The sequence below is a fragment of the Dendrobates tinctorius genome, unplaced genomic scaffold (assembly GCF_039654945.1).
Source record: "Dendrobates tinctorius isolate UK_male_01 unplaced genomic scaffold, ASM3965494v1 ptg000075l, whole genome shotgun sequence".
In the NCBI taxonomy this organism is placed as follows: Eukaryota; Metazoa; Chordata; class Amphibia; order Anura; family Dendrobatidae; genus Dendrobates; species Dendrobates tinctorius.
Window position 1 is genome coordinate 42,470,555 of NW_027361743.1, and position 22,447 is coordinate 42,493,001.

Below are 22,447 nucleotides of genomic sequence, written 5' to 3' on the forward strand. Positions count from 1 at the left end.
GGGGACATCAGGTGCTCTCCAAACGCAACATGGCATCTGATCTCAATTCCAGCCAATTCTGCTTTGAAAAAGTCAAATGGTGCTCCTTCCCTTCCAACCTCTGCCATGCGCCCAAACAGTGGTTTACCCCCATATATGGGGTATCAGCCTACTCAGGACAAATTGCAAAATATCTTTTGGGGTCAAATTTCTCCTGTTGTTACCCTTAGGAAAATAAAAAATTGGGGGCAAAAATATCATTTTTGTGGAAAAAAATGATTTTTTTTATTTTCACGCCCGGATGTTATAAACTTCTGTGAAGCACTTGGGGGTTCAAAGTGCTCATCACACATCTAGATAAGTTCCTTAGGTGGTCTAGTTTCCAAAATGGGGTCATTTGTAGGGGTTTCCACTGTTTAGGTACATCAGGGGCTCTCCAGAGGCAACATGACACCCGCAGACCATTCCATCAAAGTCTGCATTCCAAAACGTCACTACTTCCTTTCCGAGCCCCGACGTGTGCCCATACAGTAGTTTTCTCCCACATATGGGGTATCGGGGTACTCAGGACAAATTGGAAAACAACTTTTGGGGTCCAATTTCTCCTGTTACCCTTGGGAAAAATTGGGGACTAAAAGATCATGTTTGTGAAAAAAATGATTTTTATATTTTCATGCCTGGGCGTTATAAGATTCTCTGAAGCATTGGGGGGTTCAAAGTGCTCACCACACATCTAGATAAGTTCCTTAGGGGGTCTAGTTTCCAAAATGGTGTCATTTGTGGGGGGTTTCTAGTGTTTTATACATCAGGGGCTTTCCAAACGCGGCATGGCGTCCAATCCCAATTCCAGCCAAAAAAGTCAAATGGCTCTGCTTCCCTTCCGAGCTCTGCCATGCGCCCAAATAGTCATTTACCCCCACATGTGGGGTATCGGCGTACTCAGGACAAATTGCACAATAACTTTTGGGGTCCTGTTACCCTTGGAAAAATAAAAATTGAGGGTGTAAAGATCATTTTTGTGGAAAAAATGTGATTTTTTTAATTCTATGGCTGTACGTTATAAACTTCTGTGAAGCCCTTGGGGGTTCAAAGTTCTCACCACACATCTAGATAAGTTCCTTGGGGGGGGGTCTAGTTTCCAAAATGGTGTCATTTGTGGGGGGTTTCTAGTGTTTTGTACATCAGGGACTTTCCAAACACGACATGGTGTCTGATCTCAATTCCAGCCAAAAAAGTCAAATGGCGGTGCTTCCCTTCCGAGCTCTGCCATGCGCCCAAATAGTCATTTACCCCCACATGTGGGGTATCAGCATACTCAGGACAAATTGCACAATAACTTTTAGGGTCCTGTTACCCTTGGGAAAATAAAAATTGGGGGTGAAAAGATCATTTTTGTGGAAAAAATATGATTTTTTAATTGTACCGCTGTACGTTATAAACTTCTGTGAAGCCCTTGTGAGTTCAAAGTTCTCACCACATATCTAGATAAGTTCCTTGGGGGGTCTAGTTTCCAGAATGGGGTCACTTGTGGGGGGTTTCCACTGTTTAGGTACATCAGGGGCTCTCCAAACGTGACATGGCATCCGATATGAATTCCAGCCAATTTTGCATTGAGAAAGTCAAACGGCGCTCCTTTCCTCCTTAGCTCTGCCATGCGCCGAAACAGTGGTCCCCCCCCCACATATCAGGTATCAGCGTACTCAGGACAAATTGCACAATAACTTTTGCAGTCTAATTTCTCCTGTTACCCTTGGTAAAATAAAAAAAAAATTGGACCTGAAGTATTTTTTTTGTGAAAAAAAGTTTATGTTCATTTTTTTTTAAACATTCAAAAAATTCCTGTGAAGCACCTGATGGGTTAATAAACTTCTTGAATGTGGTTATGAGCACCTTAAGGGGTGCAGTTTTTAGAATGGTGTCACTTTTGGGTATTTTCTATCATAGACCCCGCAAAGTGGCTTCAAATGTGATGTGGTCCGTAAAAATAAAATGGTGTTGCAAAAATGAGAAATCGCTGGTTAACTTTTAACCCTTATAACTTCCTAATAAAAAAAAAATGTTGGTTCTGAAATTGTGCTGGTGTAAAGTAAACATGTGGGAAATGTTAGTTAAGATTTTTGTGCGCCGTATCTCTGTAATTTAAGGGCATAAAAATTCAAAGTTGGAAAATTGCGAAATTTTCGCCAAATTTCCGTTTTTGTCACAAATAAACGCAAGTTAAATGAATGAAATTTTACCACTAACATGAAGTACAATATGTCACGAGAAAACAATGTCAGAATCACCGGGATCCATGGAAGCGTTTCAGAGTTATTACCTCATAAAGGGACAGTGGTCAGAACTGTAAAAATTGGCCCGGTCATGAACGTGCAAATCACCCTTGGGGGTAAAGGGGTTAAGGCAAAATTACATATTAGGTTAAGTTACACACAAACCTTTCCTGTTGCAGCTATAGTTTGCATATCTTTCCCAACAGTGTGTAACTAGGTTTTTACTAAATACTATAAAAAAAAAACATCCCAAACTCAAATGATCAGATATGGCCCATGTGGTCCCATGTGAATTGGAATAGGTTTAAGTGGCAGAATGGATCGCCTTCCCCTGGCCTAGGTGTGACTGCACTGCTTAGCTTGTAGCCTTTCATGTACCTTTTGTTTTTGTGTACTTATGTGAGGAAATTAAATGATTTGCCTTTTTTTTTTTTTAAACTTTCATAAGCAGAATCTCTACAAGATCAGATGATAACTAGCAGTGTCTCATCTTAATGTGAATAGAAAATAGGGAAAAAACAGCTCACCCCTCAATGTAGCGCGATCCGCACCGAAGCCCGTGATTCACGTCACCGCACAGCGCAGGAAGATGATGATCCAGCTTCTGATCCACAGTTCAGAGAGATGTGGTTTAAAAACAATAAATCTTTATTTCCAGAAGAGTTAAGCATCAATAGAGAAATTCAAGAATACTAAATATAGGAAACAAAATCCCCTGTAATGGAGGAGGAGTAGAGGGGCCAAAAAAATTGCTGTTACCAAACGCAAGTCCGTTCTTAGACTTGGTTTAAAGACAAGGCTCCAAAAAGGAAGGAACCTTTATGGAATGTATACTATCAGTCTGAAACAAATGCAGGTGAGTAAAGAGGGAAAAAAAGAGAAAAGAAGCGATAATGACAGGTTAGAAAATAAAAGTTAGGTAAATAAGATCAGTAATATTAGACTCATAAATCTATGAATTAACAGCGTAACATTATCTCCCCCCTGAGATTCAGACCAGAAGATACTCTGGTATTTAGAGAGAAAATATAATAAGCTTCTCTTATGGAGCATTTTCTCTCGGTCTCCACCCCATGTATGTTTCGGCATAGATTCTATTCTATGTCATAGGCTAGAAAGTTGGTTGTTCATCTGTTGTGGCAAAAGATAAAATGTTTAGATGCTTTAGAAGCATTGCGATTAGATGGATTGGTAACATCATATACATGTGTTCCCTAATTCTGGATTTTAATTTCTTAGTAGTGAAGCAGACATATTTTAAATTACAAGCTCTGCATTCGATGATATAGATAACATGATCAGTGTTGCAGTTCATGAAGTTTTTAATATTATATGTTTTACCTTATTATTCGTAAAAGATTGTTTTTTGACATAATTTGGGCAAGTCTTGCATGTGGTGTGACCGCATTTAAAAAAGCCACTAGAGGATAACCATTTACTCGGCTGCTTTGTAGCTTATTAGATAAGCTATGGGATAGTCTATTTGGCTATTGAAGGTGCCTTGTGTGGGACAATTCTCATTATTCATTCTAATGATTTTTTTCCAAACATCCCTATTTTTTTTTCTTTACTCACCTGCATTTGCATCAGAGTAATTGTATGCATTTCATAAAGTTCCTTCCTTTTTGCATTATTGTGTTTAAAACAAGTCGAACGCACTTGCATTCGAAATGCGTCTGGTAGCCTCAAATTTTTGTTTTTTTTTATCCCCCCCCTACTACCTCCATTACCGAGAATTTTATTTCCTATATTTTGTGTTTTTGAATTTCTCTCTTGAATTTTTAACTCTTCTGGAAATAAAGACTTCATGATTTTAAACCACGTCTCTTTTAACTGTGGAGCTGGATTAACTTCTTCCTTCCCTGTCCCATCATTATGTCATTTTTGAGTTTGCCTAACATAGGATTTATCTTTCTGATATTATTGTAACTATACACATCTAGCTTTAGCTTAAAAAATGGATTGGAAATTCTGATTACGTCAGGAGTATTTGCTCCAGTGTAGTTTCAATACCAAGTTCATGCTTCTGTAGAAACACTCAGAAAATTCCCTACACTGTGTTTCAACAGTCTGTGTACGAGACTTTCCCTATCTGAGCCTCTGCTTCTAACTCCAATGCCCAGACGGGAATTCTGGTACGCAAGCTGCTTGACTATATGAATGGAGCTTTCTGGGCAGCAGATGAAAGCAGCTTCTAAAGGAGCATGAATTGGACATTGAAGCAGCGTTACAGCATGATGTTTCGGAGAGAAGGAAGCAAAATAAGGTTATATTTTGATTACATATATTTACTCTTTAAATGTGAATTGGGCATTAGAGTGCATTTTCAGTTGCTATAAAGGACAAAACCTGTGATAATTTTTGATATAAACACAATTTTAACACCCAATTTCTGTCTTAATTTTTTTTTCTTTTATACCTCTTAGGGTATGTGCACACGCTGCGGATTCTGCTGCGGATCCACAGCGGATTTGGCCCTGCGGGTCCGCAGCAGATTCTGCTGCGTTGTACAGTACCTTTATTTCATATGGAAATAAAAAAACGCAGTGCACATGCTGCGGATTTTTCCGCTGGTTACAATCCGCAGCATGTCAATTCTTTGTGCGGATTTCGCTGCGGTTTCCTACCTTCACCATCGTGAGGTGAGAAACCGCAGGGCAAAACCGTAGGCTAATCCGCAGATAAACCGCAGGACTTTTGTCCTGTGGATTTTTCAACAAAATCCGCACAACCTAAAAACTACGTGTGCACATAGCCTTAAAAACTGCATATTACTTATTAGACTGCATTTAACAAAACAAGTCTTTATATTCATATCAGCCAATCACCACTGCTGTTTTATTTCTTCAATCTATGTGGAAAAATGAAATAATTGATTAAATCCTATCATTTTAAGATTTATCTTCCACATTGTAAGATAATTTTACAGCAGAGCTGTTCACACTTTTTTTTTTCTCCTCGGCCTCACCAGAAAGACCCATAATGATGTCTGGGCCTTACCATCTGCAGTGGAAGCCTATGCTGAATTTTAAGAATATTCTTCAATTTTCATGGAACTCGCCTGAAAAAGCGCTAAACAAAAACGCTAAAAGATTGAACATGTGCATATCAATGTGAAAACTTGATGTAAAAGTGTTCTGTCTTTTGAACTTCTTTTAACCATTATGTTTCTTTGGAGGCCTGAAGCAGTGAATGTTCCCACAGTCATCAATAGTAGCGTTTTGGTCAGAAACACATCCAAAACGCTGCGTTCTAATTACCGCAATTGTTTGTCAGTACCTGCGGAAATACTTAGCTGGTATTCCGACATCTAAAAAAAACTGTAGGTTCAAATACTCTTGGCTTCCTGTACCCTGTATATCATTAAATAACGGTCTTCCGATCTTCGCCTCTCCAGTTACCATGGGGCACCTCACTAGTGAGGCCACAGAATTTGAGAAGCCACCAGTTACCGAAATTCTTTCATTCACATCAATTAGCAGAACAATTTCATGTACGAGCAGAAACGGTCAGACAAAATAGCAAAGTTATGGTATATAATTTCTAACGTAAAATAAGCTAATCTGCTGCTCCATACGGGACTGGAATCACTTTAGGTGCAGTATATTTACATTTTATAAGACGTCTTGCGTATTTAAAATTCCCTAAAAATAAGTTATTAAAACAGTCTGTAGTAATAGATTTTGGATTGACCCGAAGCAAAGCCTTTTAGTTCAGTAAATCACAGTCTAAATGCGGCTGGTAAATACTTTGGTTACTTGTGTTCTATGGTGTTTACGCAGTTTTAAGAATATTACTGGACAGTGTGCCATGTAATGTATACTCGAGTATGAGAAATCGGCCGCTCCGAGCAGTTTGCACTTTTTGATTATTGTGATCTCTCTTGATTTGCTTAGTAGATTTGCATTAGTTTAGACCAAATGTGAAGCGTCATGTGTGTTATATTGTGCGCCATCTCGGCACTACAGCAAACAGCGGTGGGGAATGTCTAAGCAGAAGAAAAAAATACTGATGTAAAATGTGATGATTTCCCCACAGGGTTACTAATTGCATCCCACCTCACTACCTCAGAAATATCTATACATGCTATGGTATTGTTTAGAAAGGATATTTTTTTCTGAATTTACTTATGGTATTTATTATGTATTTCTTTTTTTAAGGCCTCGTTTGCATGAAGTCTAGTACATCGGTGGTGGAGCTAGTCATGTTGCTTTGCTCTCAGGTAAGTTGTAGACGTGTAAATTTACTATACACTATTTCACAGGTTGAGAATGTTTTTATCACTAATTTTCATAAAACAAAGAGACTTCCTTAGTGTTCAGAACAAAGAGCTCCTCTCATATGGTAAATAACTGGGTCCATTTCAAGTCTTGGAGATTTCCACACGGCACCATCGTAATACCGATCAGTTTGAGAAATGTATCTACATGGCGAAAAATTGGATTGGATGCCATCACGGGAAACCAGTAAACCCTTTCCCAAAGATTTGTTGTTCTGCTTTCCCATTACTAATATAATCTTTTTTTTGGCACTAATTAACGTTGCATGTTACAGCTGTGTGAATACATCCCAACACAAAATCTGCACTCATAAAATCCTATTAATGCTGTAGAGCAATAGCTGGATCAGGTCCCAGATCATAGACCTCCACCCGAGCTTACCGCCTTGTCTCAACCATAGACCCAACACTATTTGTTATAATTGCAACGATCTAATGCACTCACTGGCTGCTTACATATTTAGTAGTTAAATCTAGGTTATTATTATCTAGAATATTAGCTACATCTTTTTTTCTTTTTATATATTAATAACCTATTCATAATGTAACATGACCAAACCAAAGATATTAAAGTCATTACATATCAGTTACCAGATTTTATAAAGTTTTATTTAGTTAAATTTATTACTATTTTTTGTAAGAAAATTGTCTTTTTTTTTTTTTTAAGTCAATGTTTGATTATGATGCCAAAACCAGCAGTGATCTTGGCCTTTTTTTTTCTTATTTATTTTTGCAGTGTTTAGGCTATGTGCCCACATATGCAGAAAATTTCTGCATCAAAACCGGACTCCTTCCCAGAAAACGCGCGTTTTTTTTCCACGCGTGTTTTGCGCGTTTTCCATGCATTTTTTGCGCAAAAAATGTGCGTTTTTGATGTGTGTTTTTCTGGGTGTCCCCAGACACATGGAAAATAGCTAAAAACGCGGACCAAAATTAATGAGCATGCTGCGTTTTTTACCGCAAAGCGTTTTTTTTTGCGGGAAAGCACATCAATATGCACAAAAAGTGCAAAATGCATTAAAATGAATGGGATGCTTCTTTTAAGCGATTTTTAACCGTTGTTGCCAGTAAAAACGCTTAAACGCGAAAAAAACGCTTACGTGGGCACACAGCCTTAGACTAATTACCATGTATTTGTTTTCTTTTTGGTATATTCTTTTTGTTCACAATTTAACATGCGCAAATCAGAGATATTAAAGAGACCTGTTTTCTGATAAAACAAAGAAACTTATACTTTATTGTCTTCTATTATCTAGGCTATGTGACATTTTCTGTTTTTCAAGAAATCCTAATTTCTGCTATGTATTGTTCGTATAAGTAAATCTTCCATAAAGAACTATTTACTATAAACTCTTAATTGTGATGTAAAGAGCAATATGAAGAGCAATATTAACCATCAACGAAAGTATAATATAAGGATAGTGAAAAAATGTATAAATGGCAGAAAACCCACTTCTAAGCTGGTTTTACACATTTCGATAATATGTGATTTAGTAATTCATCCATGTTCGAGTGTAGCACTTGATCTTGAAGGAAGTGTATGACCCGGTGACTGCCGAAATTGTAATGACCATCCGTTATACACTCTTAGATAATTTTGTGTAATAACCATTTACCGGCCGCATTTATACAGCTTTGAAATTATTACCGTATATTTGATATATAGTATAATACTAGCTGAAGAGCCCGGCGCTGCCCGGGCATAGTAGCTAACTGTGGTAAGTTATAGCAAATTATAATTATCCTCCATCCCATAGTCCCGTGCCCATATACCCATCATACATATCCACGATCCCATAGGCCTGTGCCCATATACCCATCATACATATCCGCCATCCCATATTCCCATGCCCATATACCCATCATACATCATATCCTCCATCCCATAGTCCCGTGCCCATATACCCATCATACATATCCACTATCCCATAGGCCAGTGCCCATATACCCATCATACATATCCGCCATCCCATATTCCCGTGCCCATATACCCATCATACATCATATCCTCCATCCCATAGTCCCGTGCCCATATACCCATCATACATATCCACGATCCCATAGGCCTGTGCCCATATACCCATCATACATATTCGCCATCCCATAGTCGAGTGCTCATATACCCATCACACATCCTTCATCTCATAGTCCCATGCCCATATACCCATCATACATATCCTCCATCCCATAGTCCCATGCCCATATACCCATCATACATATCCGCCATCTCATAGTCCCGTGCCCATATACCCGTCATACATATCCTCCATCCCATAGTCCCGTGCCCATATACATATCCTCCATCCCATAGTCAAGTGCCCATATACCCATCACACATCCTCCATCCCATAGTCCTGTGCCCATATACCCATCACACATCCTCCATCCCATAGTCCAGTGCCCATATACCCATCACACATCCTCCATCCCATAGTCAACCATTATGACATCATAATGAGCGGCGGCGGGGCTTGTAACCTATTATGACATCAGCGTCGCCATGGCAACCATTGTGACATCATAATGAGAGGCGGGGCTTGATACGCACACTGCTTCCCCATTATGCAAATAGGGGCATTATGACATAATGAGGGGCGGGGCTTGACGCGCACACACTTTTCCCCCAGTATGTAGATAGGGGCAAAATTGTTTGGTGAATTGGAACGCGCGGGATTAAAATTTCACCTCACAACATAGCTTAGGACTCTCTCGGGGTCTATACGTGTGACTGTTCCAAATTTTGTGGCTGTAGCTGCGACGGTGCGGATGCCTATCCCGGACATACACACACACACACATACATACATACATACACACACTTGAGCTTTATATATTAGATCTCGTCTTTACATGTTGAGATGATGGCAGGAGACCCGATGACTCAAAAACTTTCCAATCTTACATACTGTTTATAAGCTTGTACCACATTAGGCGCTATAGTAAATGTCTACATTAAAAGAGGCATAGATGCTCATGAGGAAAACATCATTTTACCTCTATATAAGTCACTAGTGCGACCATACTTAAGCCCCCGTCACACACAGCGATCTCGCTAGCGAGATCGCTGCTGAGTCACAAGTTTTGTGTCGCAACAGCGATCTCCCCAGCGAGATCGCTGTGTGTGGCTCTTATCAGCGACCGGCCCCCCTTCCGGGTAACACTGATCATGCTTGAATGGCCTGGATATTTTTTTGATCGTTGGTCTACCGCTGGCCAGCGCGCATCGCTGTGTGTGACAGGCGGGAGATCAGCGCGGAGCCTGGTAACCAAGGTAAACATCGGATTTCTAAGCGCCGCGCAGCACTTAGAAACCTGATGTTTACTTTGGTTACTAGCTCCCTGCACCAGCGCGCTGGTATCTTAACGTAGACTGTGGGGTAACTAAGCGACGTGCGTCGCTTGTTACCCGCGTGTCACTGTCCTGATCGCTGCTGAGATGTGCCTGTTTGACAGCTCACCAGCGATCATGTAGCGACACACCAGCGATCCTGACAAGTTCATATCGCTATCGGGATCGCCGGTGAGTCGCTATGTGTGACGGGGCCCTTAGAATACTGCGTACAGTTCTGGTCTCCGGTGTATAAGAAAGACATAGCTGAACTGGAGAGGGTGCAGAGAAGAGCGACCAAGGTTATTAGGGAACTGGGGGGTCTGCAATACCAAGACAGGTTATTACACTTGGGGTTATTTAGTTGGAAAATTGAAGGCTTAGGGGTGATCTTATTACAATGTATAAATATATGCGGGGACAGTACAAAGACCTTTCTAATTATCTTTTTACTCTTAGACCTGTGACGGGGACAAGGGGGCATCCTCTACGTCTAGAGGAAAGAAGGTTTAAGCATACTCACAGACGCGGATTCTTTACTGTAAGAGCAGTGAGACTATGGAACTCTCTGCCATATGATGTTGTAATGAGTGATTCCCGACTAAAATTTAAGAAGGGACTGGATGCCTTTCTTGAAAAGTATAATATTACAGGGTATATACACTAGTTTCCTTGATATTGCGTTGATCCAGGGAGCTAGTCTGATTGCCGTATGTGGAGTCGCGAAGGAATTTTTTTCCCTAATGTGAAGCTTACTGTTGGCCACATGGTTTTTTTTTGCCTTCCTCTGGATCAACATGTTAGGGCAGGTTAGGATAGAATATGGGTTGAACTAGATGGACTTAAAGTCTTCCTTCAACCTTAATAACTATGTAACTATGTTATAACTCAAATAACTAAATTTTTGTCTTGTTATCTAGGCTTAAACCAAATGTCAGAATTTTATCTATGAAGCAGGCACAGGAGTGTGTACATTACGATAACCGTGCTACTCCAGCTCCTGGTGTTGACAGGCTGTTCAAGAGTCCACGCTGAGGTCTCCCATATTTCACTATGTCTGTACACTTCTGACAGTGACTCGCTCGTATCATGTGAATCGCTGAACATGTGTTCATAGATTCACCTGCTTGACTTTCTTTCTGACAGCCATTTGTAGACAGGACATCTTTTCAATTTTTTTTTTCAATAGAAAAATGGATATTCAATATAATATTCCTTTTTTTTCTTTGAGTTTTATTTTCCTTTATCTATAAATTGCAAAGTGACAAATGCATCAATAAAATGGTGATGAACCCATTCAGAACATATCTGAAGCTGGTTTTATGCGATTAGCACAAATATTTACCCTATTTGTAACATTGCAATTATACCAATTTTCTATATATAGGTAACTTGATGTATCCTGATAAGGCAAGGGTCACACAACCATTTTCTCTCCATTCGATAAAATTGATTGATTATTGTAATCAGACTCCCATCACAGTTTGATCAGAGTAAGTTCCGATTTTCACGGAGGTGGAGAGAAAAAGAAAAAAAAAAGTTTCTCCACTCTATTATGCCAGTCCGTGAAAATCAGATTGTCATCCAGGTGTGGCACGATTTTTTTTTTTTTTTCACAGACCCATAAACATGAATGGGGCAATGCCATCTGATTCTTGGAGGTAAATCATGCATGTCGTGATTTTTTTTATTTTTTGTACTAAGACCACTTGGTAGAAGGTAAAATTAGTATATGTGCAGAGCCCATAGAATGACATGGGAATGAGTGCGATCAGTCAGAACCACAAATGGCTCTCATCTGATTTATATGAGCCCTGATATAGAGCTCAGGTATTATGTTAGCATCCTCTATAGAGGGCCTTGAACAATTAGTTTTATAGGACTACATGATGATGAAACTCTTTATTATTTGACTTTTTTATGGCTAAGGAACGTACAATACTGAGATATTTAACTGTATGTGGTAAAGGCTGGATCCCTGCATATACGAATCTAGGATTGTTTCATGGATTGTTTGCCAGGTCATAAGGAGTTCTTTTACTTTTGATGTAAAAAAAAAAATTTTTCACCCCTGGTAGGAACCTGACAGAACCCCATTATACCTCAGTAGGGTCTGTCAGGATCTATCGGAAATAGGATCCATCTTGGTTGTGTTATGAATGGAAGCTATGACTGTAGTGTCAATGTAGCCTAACTGTGAAGAATGTAGATTTGTGAGAAGTCCATTCTCTATATTCTTTATGGCTTGTCATTTATTACACTATAAGAAAGTCAGATTTCACTTTTTAATTGAGTATGTCATCCTTAAATATCTTGTATAGATACGATATGTCAGCTCGTATCATGTGATAAACTACTGAGAATTTTACTCAAAAGTTTAAAAATGTTATATTTTTTTGTATAATGAATACAAGATTCTCTTTTCTAGAATGTGACTTTGGATCTGAAACCAATTAGAATTATTTACAATGTCTAGTGCTCAGTGGCATGATCCTCTACGTACCTGCTGTTTCTTTGCCCTTTCTCCTCCTCTTGGTCCATAAGGAAATGATTTGTCTCTGTTCCTTTTTTGGTTTCATAATGGTACGAAAGGATATAGAAAAAATACAGCCTTGGCAGGGATCCTCAATGGGGTTCCAACTTCAGGCTCGATCCTGCTGGGCACTTGCAAAATTTTTTGCATGGAGGGTTGAAGACAAAATTCCATAATCTCTGTTGTAGCCTCTGATCTTCGACACGCTGGATTTTTTTTCCTTTTATAGGTTGCATTGCTTTTGTTTGGAAGAGAAGAGAAATGTTGCAGAACCTCCTTTACCCTTTGCAGTTCACATGAAGAAAGCGCGATGTAACATGAGGTTCTTGATGGCCTCATCATCTAATCAGAGGTCTAACATTACTCATTTGCTGGCTCCAGCAATTCCTGCCATTAGTGGCCCCAGAGATGAAACTTTGCCTCTTGTATTGATTGAAGGAAAGAGTGAGAAATTTAAGCCCTATCACTTTTTCCTCACTAACAACATTTAGCAGAACCTTATGCACCCGACCCGCTTAATGGCTCTCCATATTCCATAAATTATGTTTTGAAGGCACAAAAATGTCCAAAGCTTTAATTTTTCCAAATTGTCCCTCTAAGTTATATCAGATATCTAGCTGCATATAGATGCCCAAATAAAACACCGTTATTTGACACTTCTGATTGCTCCTTATGGAAGGGTAAAAGGTTACAGACTGCAAAACATGTCTCCAGTTACATATATACTGCTTTAAAATGGCTCTCAAAGCTTTCAGTTGAAGACATGCTAATAGCAAGGTACAGGAGATGAGATCATTGCCAATTACTCACCACATTTGCCTTTAAAACATGTTACGCCTTTAGTCGAGCATTGTGAAGTGTTACTTTAAATAGTTATTTAAAATATACAGGTTATAATATATGCTGTTATTACTACACTATTGTATGACGTCAGAGAGCAGCCGGCAATGAATACTCCGCCCCTGACCAATAGGCAATTTTTTAAAATGTATATTTTCAAAATTTTGACAACAAAAAAGTTTTACTTGTAAGATAACATTCACTCCCTGGTGATCTAGTGGTGAATTTCATTCTCTGGAAGCCTAGTGGCATACAATTTCAAGTTTTCCTTTAGGTAATGTCCAGCCTCTGGTACATAGGGTTCATAGATTCATAACGCCCAGCCTCTGATATAGAGAATTCATGGATTCTGTTATACAAACAGGAGGCACACGTGGTTAGTGTACTCACTGTGCCATGGAATCGGGCGTACCTAGGACGGGCATAGCTAAGCGGCATCCTGGTGTTATCTGGAGCTCCTGATGGTGGAGTCAGGCTTGAGCTGCAGGTAGCCGCCAGGTACCACTGCTAGCCAGTACCCGTTTCTGCAGCTGCTGATCCCAGGGGTTAGGTACGCAGAAACAGATACAGACTTTGACTTAGTTCAGACTACTAGGTTCTGGATCCTCTGGCTGTATTCAGACTTGAGTGTTACACCCGGTCCCCGTCCTTGTGCTGCGCCCAGGTCTGCCGCTGTTACACCTGGCCCCCGTCCTGGCGCTGCGTCCAGGCCTGCCGCTGCTCTCCGTTCTGGGCACTCACCTCGAGCCTCTCCTGCTGCTGCTCCGAATCAGAGATGGAGACGAATGGAAAACAGCCTTCAACACCCGTGATGGCCACTACGAGTACCTGGTAATGCCGTTTGGTCTAAGCAATGCTCCCGCTGTTTTCCAAGAGTTCGTCAATGACATTTTCAGGGATCTGCTTTACAACTGTGTTGTCTACCTAGACGACATTCTGATTTTTTCTACTGACTTGGTCTCGCATCGCAGACAAGTGCGCCTGGACTTAGAGGCTCAGGGAGAACAGACTGTACGCCAAGTTTGAAAAGTGCCTCTTTGAACAATCCTCTTTGCCTTTCCTCGGTTACATTGTTTCCTCCACAGGATTAAAAATGGATCCAGAGAAGTTATCGGCTGTACTCAAGTGGCCTGGTCTGTCTGGGTTGAAGGCCATACAGCGATTCCTGGGCTTCGCCAACTTCTACAGTCAATTCATTCCTAACTTCTCCACCCGAGTGGCGCCCATCTCAGCTCTAACCCGGAAAGGTACAAATCCGAATGATTGGCCTCCTGAGGCTGAGAAGGCCTTTGTTTCTCTCAAAAAGGCCTTTGCTGTCGCACCTGTTCTTCATCGTCCTAACTCCAATGAACAATTTTTTCTTCAGGTCGATGCCTCTTCAGTAGGTGCGGGAGCTGTACTAACCCAGAAATCGTCCTACGGGCGAATGCATTCCTGTAGTTTTTTTTCCAAGGTTTTTTCTTCCGCAGAGAAGAATTATTCTGTTGGAGATCGGGAATTGTAGGCTATCAAATTGGCTCTGCAGGAGTGGAGGCATCTTCTAGAAGGAGCTCTTCATCAGGTTGTCGTATACACCGATCACAAAAGGCTGAATCCTCGTCAAGCCCGCTGGGCTTTGTTTTTTGCTCGTTTTAACTTTGTTCTTCATTTTCGCCCAGCTGACAAAAACGTCAAAGCAGACGCATTTTCCAGAGCCTTTCTACCTCCTGATCTAGAAGAAGAACCGCAGCACATCATTGAGCCCTCAAGGTTAGTCGCGGTCGCTTCTACTGATCTTGCCCGGCTGCCTCCCGGGAAGACTTTCGTGTCAGCTTCGGAGCGTACTCGTGTCCTTCGGTGTGGGCACTCGTCCATGTTGGCTGGTCACGCCGGCCAGAGAAAGACTCTGCAACTCATCTCCCGGTACTACTGGTGGCCTGCCATGGCTAAGGACATTCTGGAGTATGTTACAGCCTGTCCTTCTGTGCCCGTAACAAGACGGTCAAACATCTACCTGCAGGTAGGCTTCAGCCTCTTCCAATTTCGTCTGCTCCCTGGCAACATATCGCGATGGACTTCATCACAGATCTCCCAATCTCATCTGGCTGTTCTGTGGTGTGGGTAGTGGTGGATCGCTTCTCTAAAATGGCTCCCTTCGTTCCACTACCCGGTCTTCCAACTGCTCCTGAGTTGGCGGACCTGTTCATCTGGCACATCTTCCGTCTCCATGGTTTCCCTCTCCACATCGTGTCCGACAGAGGAGTCCAGTTCACCTCAAGATTCTGGAGAGCAGTTTGTAAACTGGTAAGAATTGAACTGGATTTTTCCTCAGCGTACAAATCAAATCCTGGCTGGATTCCTGCGTCACTTTGTCAACGCCCATCATGACGACTGGGTAGACTTACTGTCCTGGGCCGAATTTTCTTACAACATTCAAGTAAGTGAATCTTCTGGAAAGTCTCCCTTTCAGATTGTCTTCGGATTGCAACCCGCAATACCTCTTCCCATCTCCGGATCATCTGGCGTTCCAGCTGCCGATACTTTCTCCAAAGATTTTTCTAAGGTCTGGAGGGATACCAAAACTGCTCTGGAGAAAGCCTCCCAACGTATGAAAAGACATGCGGTCAAGAGACGTTTGGATGCACCTATCATTCGCCCCGGAGACAAGGTATGGCTCTCTTCTAAGTACATCCAATTAAAGATGCCATCCTACAAATTGGGTCCCCGCTTCATCGGACCATTTGAGATCTTGAGACATATCATTCCAGTCTCGTACAAGCTGAAGTTGCCCACTTCCCTACGTGTGCCTAACTCCTTTCATGTTTCTCTCCTCAAACCAGTAGTTTTGAGTCCCTTCTTTAAGGGTCTGGGTACCACTTCTGACCCTGTCTCAGAGGATGATGTTTTTGAGGTAAAACATATCTTGGCCGTAAAAAAAGTAAGGGGTAAGACCTACTACCTGGTGGACTGGAGGGGTTTTGGTCCTGAGGAGAGATCTTGGGAGCCTAGGGAGAACATCCAGGCTCCTCTTCTCCTTAAACGGTTCTACGCAGGCTTGAAGAAGAGGGGGTGTAAAGAGGGGGATACTATTACACCCGGTCCCCGTCCTGGCGCTGCGCCCAGGTCTGCCGCTGTTACACCTGGCCCCCGTCCTGGCGCTGCGTCCAGGCCTGCCGCTGCTCTCCGTTCTGGGCACTCACCTCGAGCCTCTCATGCTGCTGCTCAGCGTTCTGTCCTCCTCCTGGCATCCTGTGAGGAGATCTGTAGCTAAGGCTATTAGGGCACGCCCGCCCGCTCTCTTGCCTTCTTAAAGGGGCGGCGTGCATTATTCAAAAAAGGCAATCAACCAATGGCAGCGCACTGGCTGCTATTTCTGGCCTCTCCTCCATAGGGAAAGCGCCGGAGCAACGAGTATCTACCATTGCTACATCCAGTTCTCATGCTAACCTGTCTGCCCTGCATCTGCAGTCTCTGTGCATTGTTTAATGCTCTCTGTTTCCACAGCATATCAGTATCCTGTGTTACCTGGTTATATCAGCAACCATCTGGGCCTAAGCCATCCCGTTCCGCCTACAGCCATCCAAGGACTGTGTTAAGGTCACTGGAACCGACTGCTTACCAACTAACCGGATCCAGGACCCAGCGCAGTACGGACTCTGCTGTAACTTTTGTTAATCCCTTTTGGTCCCGCTGGGACAGCTGCCACGTGTTCGGAGGTAGCACCTGTGTCCTCCGGGTATTCCATTCTGGCCCTGCCTGAGGGGCTTTACTACGGGTACCCGGGGCTCACTAGTCACGCCCCCTTCGGAGCTTCGGATCCCCCCGGACCGTGGTCTCGAGGTTCCACTTAAAAAATGAAAACGAATGTGAACTTCACCATCTCTGCCTCCGTTTCCATTCGTTACATTGAGACTACCATTTTCAAGATCTTCGGGTAGAACTGTTACCGACATGGAGTCTCAGACAGGGCTGATTCGGAGACTGGTAGGACAGTCTTGATACGCTGAATACTTGGCTAGGCACATGTTCAGACACACGAGCGGCTTCTGAGTTTAGGACTGGCCACAGAAGACCACGGCTCCGAAAATCACTGCTGAGCTCAATGAACACCTACAGAACCCAGTTTCCACGAAAACTGTTCATTGGGAGCTGCACAAATCTGGATTCCATGGAAGAGCTGCAATTAGAAAACCGCTGCTCTCAATGACAAATGTTTTCAAGCGTTTAGAGTGGTGTAGAAACCTCCAGAATAGGTCCCTCGAGCAGTGTAAACGTGATATTCTCAGACGAATCATCGTTTACCCTATTTCTGACCTCCGGCCGAGTGTACGTTTGGAGACAGCGGAAAGAAGCATTCCATCCAGACTGCCTTCTCCCAACCGTAAAACATGGCAGAGGTTCTGTGATGATCTGGGGTGCTATTTCGTGGAGATCCGCCGTGCCAATGATATCCCTTCATAGAAGAATTAACACCCGAGATTATTTAGGCATTTTGGGCAACCAATTGCATCCTATGGTTCAAGCACTGTTCCCGGAGGGGAACGCCATCTTTCAGGATGATAATGCACCAATTCATACCGCTGAAATCTTTAAGCATGGCACGAGGAACATTCTAATGAAGTTGAGCATCTCACCTGTCCCCCACAATCCCCAGACCTCAACATTATTGAGCATTTATGGTCGATTTTAGAGATTCAAGTTAGACGTCGATTTCCGCCGCCATCATCGCTCAAAGAACTGGAGGGTGTTTTAACTGAAGAATGGGCTACAATTCCTTTGGAAACAATTCACACCTTGTATGAATCCATACCTCAGAGAATTGAGGCTGTAATCACTGCAAAAGGTGGACCTACACCATATTAAACTAACTTTTGTTGATGTTTTCAGATGTTTCCATTATTTTGTCCAACCCCAGTAATACCCAGACTCAGGTACATAGAGTACATGGCGCACAGATATACTTCCATATGGGACTGTAAATCAGTGACTTATCCTTAATTATTAGGGGGTAAAAGGGGTTGCAAAACTCTGAATTGTGTACTCAGGCACCGCTTCGTCCTGTTCAAGTGAATGGGACTGAGCTGAAATACTGAGCACTACAGCTGTTAAAAGTATGGACCTGTGCCTGGTAGATGACAGTGGCACGACGTTTGTCAGAAGGCTGCATCCCATTTAAAAAAAAAATTGTCATTAAATGTGCAGTTGAATCCTTGCTCTCCAACCTCATAAGGCATCGATTATTGGAGAACCCTTTTAACATTTGTTTGCAAAGAAATTGAAAGGTTTTAAAAGCCTGGAAATAAAAAAGAAACTTGATGCTATTTGTTCAAAGTGTGTGAAAACCAGAAATAATGGCAAAGTTTAGAGGAAAAGTACGGTGCACTTGTACAGATGAAATACTGAAATAGTTCAATTAATAGAATGTTACTGTCCAGATTACGCTCACACATTAAAGAGACTTTCTCCCAAAGAAAACCTCTTTCTAAATGAAGTGCTTATCACTGCTGGAGACTGCATTTAATAAAGTTTGGTGATTAGCATCGTTTGCTTTATTTAGTGGACTGTAAACTGCATGTTCTGTCTTACTAAAGCCCCCTTCACACATAGCGAGATGGCTAGTGATCTCGCTACATGTGACACTTACCTCCGACCCGGCTCCTCGCTGGATATCGCTGATCACACGAGATCGTTCTGGTCCATTTCTCATCATCTGCTTCCTGCTGGCGCCGACGAGCGACTCCATGGACATGGGCGGAAGACGTCAGCAGAGCTGCGTGTGACAGGTAAGTGACGACCGCTGCTGCATCGCTGGTGAGACCTGCCTGTTTGGCAGCTCACTAGCGACCATTTAGCGATGCACCAGCGATCCTGACCGGGTCATATCGTATACCCGAGCAACGAGTATACTCACTCATCACTAGTCATCACGTGTCTTGTATTAGTAACACCCCCTTTCATTTATCTCAAGAGGCAGATTCATATGCAGATTTATGTGCGGCCAATAGATCTTAACAGCTCATTTACATATTAAGAAAAACATGGATTTCTCTGGAATAAAACATCGGATCGCAGATATTAAGGTATCCCTTTATTCAACTTCCTATAATAATAGTTTTTATATAGCGCTAACATATTCCGCAGCGCTTTACAGTTTGCATACATTATCATCGCTGTCACATTCTAAGTTCCCTATCAGTATGTCTTTGGAGTGTGGGAAGAAACCGGGGAACCCGGAGGAAACCCACGCAAACACGGGGAGAACATACAAACTCCTTACATGTGTTTTCCTTGGTGGGATTTGAACCCAGGACTCCAGCGCTGCAAGGCTGCAGTGCTAACCACTGAGCCACCGTGCTGCCCGTGTGCCCATATAGACTGTTTAGGGAAGGGTTGATCCTACTGACAGTTTTTCCTTTAAAAGGTTTTCCACTTTCGGCAAAGAAGACCCCAAACAATGCAGTTGTGTAAAATAACAGTCAGATGGTACTCTTCCTGCCCCGCCCCGGCACCAGCTCTCCACCGCTACTTCAGTCTCTGTGATAAGGGGCTCCTGTAGTGACGGCGCATCAACAGATCCATCACTGCTGCAGCCAAACACTGGGCTGTATATGAGACTCATCCGCAGAGCTGCATAAATCAGCGATTGGTAACAACAGTAATTGGCGCTGTATGCGTTGCGTCATCGATGCAGCCAAAGCACGAAGACCAGAATCGTGTGGAGGTTGAGATCTATCTGAATCTATTTTACATGCTTACAAGCATTTGGGGTCCACCTTGCTGAAAGAGGAAAACCCTTTTAAGTATATGGAGTAGACTGGTAAAGTTTAAATAGGAAATATTTGTGTGATTTTCTAAACTAAATTTAAGAGTAGAGGTGAGGGCAAGAATTGCAAACTTTTTTGCCATGTGTTTGTATTATAAGTAAATGTTCTTGCCCATGTAAAGAAAACAACAGTTTGTGTTAATGAGGCTATAATAACATATACGCAGTATGATGCGAGTTCACTCATAATGAAAAATATCCCTTCCTGGATTATCTATAAATAAACAAACATCAGCTCATGTCTCTGATACTTCTCTAGGAAACACGTGCATGGGGAAAGACTTGATTAAATCCAGGTGAAGTTCTGGTTAACTGGACGTAAAAAATGTTACTCTGGTTATAGACACGAAAGCAGCTTGAAGTATGGTATTGGATAATCAGTGACAGAAAAGCCTTTTTTGAGAAGAGGCTTCACTTGTACATTAAAATGAGCTAAACACGCACCATATTCACACAAAGTTGATGATCTCCAGATACTCACTTATCCTGTGGTGTTCCTTTAAGCCTTCATGTTAATAACTTTATGATTGTGTGAAGAATAAGATAATCTTAATTAACAGATTTGCAACAAATAAAGCAGAAGAAAATTGCACTACCATGCTGTGAAGATCATCTCGAAATCTGCTTAAATCACTTGGCTAGTAAGATGCACCTACATCGGGATCCTGGGTGCACATCCAAAAAGTGCATAGAACAATGTAACATTCAAATGAATTAAGGAGAATGATGGCACTCCCCATCCCTTTAAAAATTGCCTTTTATTGGAACATCATAAAATCTGCCGAGGCATGAGAGTATGAAGTGGATACTGCGTCAGGACGACGGCCGTTTCGCGCCAATGTGCGCTTCTGTGGGACCGGTAAAAGCACACATTTGCGCAAAACGGCCTTCATCCTGACACAGTATTCACTTCATAATCTCCTGCCTCTGCAGATTTTATGATGTTCTCCAATTGCACTCGCAAGTGTGACCCCCGGCCATAGGAGGAGGCTCACAAAGCACTGGTCCTGCAGCCATCGACCACACATGGCCGCTGGATCAGGGTTCTGCAAATCTTTTTGCTCAACCCCTTTGAAAAAAATGCTTTTCTCTTTAGTTAATACATTTTTATTTTTTAAATTTAACAGAGAATATAATAATTTTTATTTTTATAGCGCCAACATATTCCACAGCACTTTACAACTTTAAAGGGGACTTTGACAGATAATGAAGACATTACAGAATAACACACAACTCTGATACCAAAAGGAGTGAGGGTCCTGCTTGGGCCGTTTGTAGAGAAAGTGGAGCCCTGGGCAAAAGTTTAAATTGGGGCCCCAAATGCTCACATATTGCACCATCACACAAACATTTCAGTTGTATTTACAGGTGCAGAGTCCAGGCCAGTAAACAAGCGTTATCATTATTGAAGTCGTTCACTTATTCCCGTCCTCTCTACATCGGTTGAGGAACAATTTTGGGGAGAGAACAATCACTAATAGATCAATCTGTCCCCATAAGTATCATGTTATCAGCCGAATATCTGCAGTTTTTACCTGGCGATGTGCTGCTGAGAAAAAACAATCCAATCACTTGATGAATAGACACCATTTTGCTTGTTTAGTATAATAGCCCTATAGGCCTCCACATAGTATAATGTAGATCATAGTCATCCTTATACTATAATGTACCCCGTAGCACATCATATAGTATAATGTGCCCCATAGTCCTCCAAATACTATCATACACTTCCCATACTACTCCATATAGTATAATACACACCCCATAGTTCTCCAAATACTGTAATACATTCCCCATAGTTCTCCATATGGTATAATACCGTACATCCTCGAGTATAAGCCAAGGCCCCTAATTTTGCCACAAAAAACTGGGAAAACTTATTGACTCGCGTATAACGTATTAAAGTTAATAGAAACGTAAGCGCAAAACTGAACACCGTCCTGTCAGCGGAGGTTGGCACCCTACTGGTCAGCGGAATGGCGCCCCCGCTCCACGACGGCTATCCCTTAAGTACCTGATGTTTTTCTGTGTGATTGTCTTGTTTTTAGTTAATTTTCAATAAAGGTTGATCCAATTTTATTCTAATGATTGACTCACGTATAAGCCTAGGGTGGGAAATGCAGTAGCTACTGGAAAATTTCAAAAATAAATATAGATACCAATAAAAGTAAAATTAATTGAGACATCAGTAGGTTACATTTTTTTGAATATCCATATTGAATCAGGAGCCCCATATAATGCTCCATACAGTTCATGGGCCCCATAAGATGCTCCATACAAAATACACCCCATATAAAGCTGCACAAAGGTTAATAATGGACCCATAATATGCCACATATGCTGCTCCATAAAGGTTATGGCCCCATAAAATGCTCCATAGATTATGCCCCATAAGATGCTCTATAGATTATGCCCC

General features: G+C 41.8%; 1 protein-coding gene across 6 annotated transcripts in view; it reads left to right on the top strand.

Moving 5' to 3' along the window:
* Positions 1-22,447, top strand: part of NBEA (neurobeachin) — a 915,436-nt gene that overhangs the window by 460,015 nt on the left and 432,974 nt on the right. For all 6 annotated transcript variants that reach the window (XM_073583206.1, XM_073583210.1, XM_073583208.1 and 3 more), the window contains one exon: positions 6,410-6,471. In XM_073583206.1, coding sequence (XP_073439307.1) covers positions 6,410-6,471 — 62 coding nt within the window. The remainder of the gene's footprint in view (positions 1-6,409; positions 6,472-22,447) is intronic.